The sequence below is a fragment of the Solanum stenotomum genome, chromosome 1 (genome assembly GCF_019186545.1).
Source record: "Solanum stenotomum isolate F172 chromosome 1, ASM1918654v1, whole genome shotgun sequence".
Taxonomy (NCBI): Eukaryota; Viridiplantae; Streptophyta; class Magnoliopsida; order Solanales; family Solanaceae; genus Solanum; species Solanum stenotomum.
The window spans coordinates 1,296,330-1,302,716 of record NC_064282.1 but is presented as its reverse complement, the minus strand read 5'-3'; the positions used below and the strand labels follow the sequence as shown (position 1 = coordinate 1,302,716).

The window sequence follows — 6,387 nt, the reverse complement described above, 5'->3', positions numbered from 1 at the left end:
CCAAATTCACAGTGAGAGATTTCATTTTAAAGAGTAAAATTATTTCATGTGAAAGAAGTAATTAAAAATAAGAAAATATGTATTACTCTATCACGATCTTTAACGATTGTGCTACTTATGATGAGTTTAAATAACAAGATTTGCAGCATAACTTATACCTTATAACATGTATGTAAAAATTAATGAAAGCAAAATAACATTACTCATGTCTAAAAATAGTTTTTTAGAAAATAATCAATAAAATAATATCAATATCATTTCACATAATACTGTAATTATTTAGAGAGTCCTTATTATTATCTTAGTTGCTACCACATAAAGTAAAATAAATATTTCAAGAATTAAGGTAATATTATTGTGCCTAAAACTTAATTATAAGTATTATGAGTCTATTACTTAAATGACGATTGGATTTTTTAAAGTCACTTTAAAAAATTCATTTAATTATGCATATTTACATTCAAAGGATTACTCAATCAGTCAAATACATGTCTTACCGTCCAAATTATCAACCTTTGTTGCTATTTGCTTTTTCCAATATTATGTTTATTTTAATATATATTATGAAATTAACTAGCACAACCTTTGTACATCATAATTTCTATATATACTTTTCCATTCACAACTATGATTTTTATTTTAGCTTATTATTATTAAAATTACTCATAGGAACAAATTAACCCAAACATAATAAGAACTTGCGTAAATATGCACACTTCTGATTTATCAACAAGGCAAAAGTATACACTATTTATATATTCCAATTATATATATATATATATATATATATATATATATATATATATTATATGTAGATTAATCATGAACATGATATATATTCTCTTTTGTAAATTTGTTGGCCTAAAGAAATTGGGCTGTTGTCCATAATTGGAGTGGATAACGCGTTACATGAGGCCCAAACCCAAAAAGGCCCAACTCTGTTGTCAAAGTGTTCCACCCGCCAACTTCCTCAAACAAACAACGCCTTAAACCCTGCGAATTTGGCTGTGAACGCTTTCCTCATACTCTCTAAAACAATATAGTATATTTTTTTTATGGCGGAAATGGATATTAATGGGCAAGTCGAAGAGGCTGCAAGGCGTGTACAGGTCCGGTTCGTAACGAAGTTGAAACCCCCATTTAAGGCCCCGCCTACTTCCATTGCTATTCCCTCCAACCTCACTCGATTGGGCCTCTCTTCCATTGTCAACAACCTCCTTAAAGCTGGTAACTTCTAGTTCTAACAGATTCTGTCTATTATTAGTTTTCTTATTTTTGTTAAGTGGAATGTAGATCATATAGCTAAGCTGAACTAGTTTTTGACTTAGGCGTAGTTGATTGATTGGTTGTGTTATAAGTTTGAATTGTTGTGAAAATGGTTCACTTTTTGTCGTGGATAAATAATTATAATTGTAGATGATATGGTCGTTTATACTGAAGTAGATTTTTGTGGGTAATGATGAACTCATGCTAATTGTCAATTTGTCTTAATTGACTAGCTTACCTCACTTGACTAACATTGACAAGTTGAATAGATTACTAGTCGTGGTCCGAGAGCTTTGTTATTATGGGTTAATGGTGCCATAATTGAGTTACTTCATCCTTAGAAATGACTATCAAAATGTTTGCGTCTTAATTTGAGTCAGAGATAAAAGAGTCAGGTTTTATATTTAACTAAATAAAAGGACCTGTTCTCACCAATTCTGCTATTTGTGTTTTTACTAATATGCTTACCTGTTTTTCATTTGATTGTTATTAGGAAAGGATGATTGGAATCCCGAGCCTTTCGATTTTCTCATTGATGGAGAACTGGTTCGCATGTCACTTGAAGAGTTTCTCCTTGCCAAGGGCATTTCAGCTGTAAGTCTCTTTCCTGATATCACTACTTGACTGCTAGAATGAACAGTTATGTCTCTTCAGACCAACTCAAAAATCAAAGGTACTCATGGAGAACTGTTTTCTTTATCTTATACAGGAGAAAATATTAGAGATTGAGTACATTAGAGCTGTGGCTCCAAGAAAACAAGAAGAACCATCTTTGCATGACGACTGGGTCAGTGCAGTTGATGGTTCTAATTCTAAGTAAGCATGAGTGTGAAATTTGTTTTTCAAGAACCTTCAGTGTGATCCTTGTAATCTTTTCTGCCTTGTGTATCTTTCTTTGTTTGATATATTTAGGACTTGGTGTGTGTATGCTTCGCTTCTAAAGGAACTTCTGTATAAAAGAGAATATTGGATGATCCCGAAAAAAAATAGAGAGCCCTCATAATATAACTTAATGGACGGTTTCATGTCTTTGGCTATTGCATCTCTGTACCTTATACGTTGTGCATTCATTTCACTCATAGATATCTATTACACACTAGATTACCGAGGACAATGTTATTGATATTATTACATTGTGCTGCTTTTGTTCCAAGTGTTTTTGAGTTAAATTTCATCCTCCATGTGTTTTTCCCCCCTAAAATATGGGATGGTGATAGTTAAGAATGTAATAATGGTCTTCTTTCCATACAATGAACTATTGCCTTAACTGACAATATGTGCATATTTGTGATCTGTCAGGTTTGTTTTGACTGGATGTTATGATGGCTTAGGAAGGTAATCCGCTGATTGTATATTGTTTTGCTAGTTGCATTTTTTGGTTCAGAACTCGGCTTTATTTGTTTTTTCTGTTATTACATCAACCTAACATTTGATAGTGCTAAGCAGAATATGGAAGGCTGCCGGATCTTGTACACATCTATTGGAGGGCCATACTGGGGCAGTTACTTCTGTTTGTGTTGTCAACCCAAGAGGTATCAGAGGGAGATAGTTTCTCCTCGGTTGCTCGTTTTCTAGCATTATGCTTTACCGTCTGTTGCCATTATCATTTATCTGTGACACCAAAAGTTCATAGGTTACAGAGGGAGATAGTTTCTCCCCAGTTGCTTGTTTTCTAGCATTATGCTTTACCGTCTGCTGCCATTATCATTTATCTGTTCATACTCTCACATCACCTGCTTTTGATATTTGTTTTTTCGAATAATATTTCTTGTTGATATCCATTCGATTAACTAGCCATGCAATGCTGTAAATACACTGGATATCAAAAACTTTTACCAGCGTGAGAATCATGGGGATATATAATTTGAATTTCTCCTGGATGTTTACTTCTTTGTGTTTCATTTCTTCTGCAATTCTGTCTCTGTGTTTTTCATATTTATACCTTTTATTTTCTTAAGTGGCTCAAGATGGTGCTGATCAAATAGTCGCTACGGCTTCCAAGGATAGGACACTGCGGCTCTGGAAGGTAACATGATGTGCCTGCAGTACTTATAACTCTGCCTAATTCGTGATCTTCCTCTAATTAGTATTTGTTTGGCTTAAAAGTTTGATGCAGATGAGCCTTCAGATCAGATAAAGAGGATTAGAGCCTATAAAATTTTACATGGACATAATGCTTCTGTTCAAAGTGTTGCAGCAAATCCTGCTGGAGATATGGTCGTGCATCTCTTCACTTAATTGATCATTTGAAGCTTTTTAATTACGTATTTGATTATAAGAAGTTTACTGACTCCCTGTTTTTGTTGTGTTGGACAGGTGTGTTCAGGGTCCTGGGATGGCCAAATAGCTCTGTGGCAAGCAAGTGGCTCAGATACAGGTGATGTAGTTTCAGTGAAGAAAAGGAAGAAGGGTGCCGAAGAGGAGGATCCTCAAGTAGAAGTATGACCACATTTCTTCTAACTTGTCTAGGTTAAAGATAGAAAAATACATCTATTTCATGCCACATAGTGTTAGAAATCCATGACCTGTTTAATCAGATAATGTGTCTGTTCTAACTTCTACCTTATCCCAGAAAAAGGGTAATGTGTCTGTTCCCAAAACCAGTGAAAAAGAAGGAAAGAACAGTTTATGGCTGTTGTTACTATTTGATTTCGAAAACTTTCCAGTGCAAGGCATACACGTAATAAACATCTACTTTTACTTTTTGGCAAAACCTCTTCTTTCCTTAACCCTACTTTGAATCCTTCTTCATCCTACCTCTCATATGCCATGCCCATCCAATTGTCCCACCCTTCTTCCTGCAGTTCCTCCAACTTTGTGTTGCTACTCCCTCCATTTTAAATTATGCGACATAGTTTGAACCAGCACGGAGTTTATGAATAAAATGAAGATTTTTGGTACTTGTGGTCTAAAATATACCATAACATTTGTGTGGCTGTAAAGATTTTGAAACTGGAGCTCGAAGGAGTAATTATTCTTCTTCCTTCCCCCTACCTGTCATCCCTATCTGTCCCGTAGATTCCTCCCTTGTACCTTATCTACCACCTTTGTTGCCATTATATTCTTCTTTTCAAAGTTGTTTCAGCAACAATTTTGTGCCAGTCCAACCTGTCTCTGACTTTCTATGTTGTATCTCATTGACAATTGATATTGATTAGCAAAATCGTTTGTCCCTTTTGATGAAAGACAAACAACCTTCTGATTTCCTTAAATGACAATGTTCATCAATGCAACTGAAGGACCAAACTAATGTTGAAATTGGTGTTTGAAATATGTCGGTCTTTGGCTCACTCTGAGTTGCTTGATCTTTGTTCGCTCTCTCTCTTCCCTTTTTATTGTTTTTTCTTTTCTTTTTAAAAGATTTTTTAATGATTGTTATCCTAATCTTGTAAATAATTTTCTATCACATCTTCTGCTCACAGGAGGAGGCTAAATCTACACTTGTAGGACATACACAATGTGTGTCTACCGTGGTGTGGCCACAAGATGAAGCAATCTATTCAGCATCATGGGATCACTCTATTAGAAGATGGGATGTTGAGTTGGGCAAGGATTCATTGAGCCTGGTGACATGCCATCTCTTTTCTTCTGTTCTTCCAGTCACATCTTTACTGTCATGTGCATGTTTTCCTAAACTTACATACATATGAATTGGAGGGGGAGAAGTAAATATCAACTTGCAGAATATGAAATTATGAAAAAATTGTGGAAGGTGTAGCACTCAAATATGCCAATCCTAGTGATATTGCTTTCATTTTTTGTCAGAGATAACATTTCTCTTCAGCAGTTAACAATCATATTTTTAAAAATTACACCATCTTGAAAAAAAAGATACCTCCCCATCATGACAAGTAGCTGGGTTTGAACTTTGGTAATACCAAAATGTATAGTTCTTTTTTAAGTCTATTCTGTTGAGAGCTTGAAACTATATTTTCCTAAAAGTATATGGATAATGATCACCTTCCTCTTCAACAGTATTGCGACAAAGTCATTAATTGCCTTGATGTTGGAGGTGAAGGTTCTGCCCTCATTGCTGCTGGTGGTTCTGACCCCATTCTTAGGATATGGGATCCTCGCAAACCAGGTTTCTTTCTTTTTCTGTACAACTTGCAGAAGCACTTTTAAACATCCACTTGAACTTAAATTCCTTGTCTCTATGTGCTTAAATATCTTTTCTCTGTGTTTATTGTCCAAGTAACTGATGACCTTACATCACATATTGATATATACTCTTTCATTTACCACTTAACAGGTACTGCGGCTCCTGTCTATCAGTTCTCATCGCACAGTTCTTGGATATCCACCTGCAAGTGGCATGAAAAGTCACGGTTTCACTTGCTTTCTGCATCGTATGATGGAAAAGTAATGTTATGGGACTTGAGAACTGCGGTTAGTACTACACTTTTTACGTCTATTATTACTAGTATGACTTTTATAAGCACTTACATTTTCTGTTCCTGGGTAAAACAATTTGTGTTGCAGTGGCCTCTTGCTGTCATTGACACTCACAATGACAAGGTACTAATTTTGCCTTCTAAGATTTGGTTTAAGAGTATTTGTTCTACTACATAGCATTTCCTAAACATGAGGTTGTCAATACAGGTACTGTGTGCGGATTGGTGGAAAGGTGAAAGTGTAGTTAGTGGTGGGGCTGACTCGAAACTTTGCATCTCTTCTGATGTTTGTGTGTTGTGATGTAGAGGTAAATTACTCTCTTTTCGGTGGAGTAGAATAGGTTATTTGAAAAAGGATTAGAGCTCATGATACATTTGGTTTTTTATCGCAGACTAATGGTTGATGTGTTTTACTAACCAACATATTTGAAGCACTCGATCCCTTGATTGAAATGATGGTAGCTGCGACAATTGTTCACTTGGCTAATTTTCTTTCAGGATTGATCTCCCCTCCCCTGTTGCAGAGGCGACTGTGCTCCATAAGAATGATGCGATTTTGCTAATAGAATTCATTGGGTCAAAGCTGAAGTTGTGATAATTTACTTAAGAAAACAATTTTGTCTGTGCTAACTAGAAATGGTTTGTATCATATATTCCTGTGAGTTAGAGTGAATTGAAGCTGTATTTCTTGGATGCACTTCTTTCTTTTATTACGATATATTTTCCC

At 35.3% G+C, this 6,387-nt stretch overlaps 1 protein-coding gene across 2 annotated transcripts; it reads left to right on the top strand.

Annotated features, from left to right (window-relative positions):
- Positions 1–999: 999 nt before the first annotated feature.
- On the top strand, positions 1,000–6,342 carry LOC125853498 (ribosome biogenesis protein WDR12 homolog). 2 transcript variants are annotated; one of them, XM_049533194.1, is made up of 14 exons: positions 1,000–1,227; positions 1,760–1,860; positions 1,976–2,082; positions 2,566–2,601; positions 2,713–2,798; positions 3,225–3,292; positions 3,373–3,483; positions 3,583–3,705; positions 4,689–4,832; positions 5,242–5,350; positions 5,519–5,655; positions 5,749–5,784; positions 5,869–5,968; positions 6,159–6,342. In XM_049533194.1, exons 1-13 carry the CDS (start codon positions 1,056–1,058, stop codon positions 5,959–5,961), a joined length of 1,323 nt encoding a protein of 440 aa, XP_049389151.1. In that variant the 5' UTR covers positions 1,000–1,055; the 3' UTR covers positions 5,962–5,968; positions 6,159–6,342. The 2 variants fall into 2 exon arrangements, with proteins under 2 accessions (XP_049389151.1, XP_049389150.1); XM_049533193.1 differs by having other exon boundaries at positions 6,053–6,342.
- The last annotated feature ends 45 nt before the right edge of the window (positions 6,343–6,387 follow it).

Bases quoted from the DNA above. Each gene is read 5' to 3' on its own strand.
- LOC125853498 (XM_049533194.1), top strand. From the start codon at position 1,056: ATGGCGGAAATGGATATTAATGGGCAAGTCGAAGAGGCTGCAAGGCGT. The intron at 4,833-5,241 runs GTGACATGCCAT...CCTCTTCAACAG, and splicing joins GCAAGGATTCATTGAGCCTG to TATTGCGACAAAGTCATTAA. The intron at 5,656-5,748 runs GTTAGTACTACA...TTTGTGTTGCAG, and splicing joins TATGGGACTTGAGAACTGCG to TGGCCTCTTGCTGTCATTGA.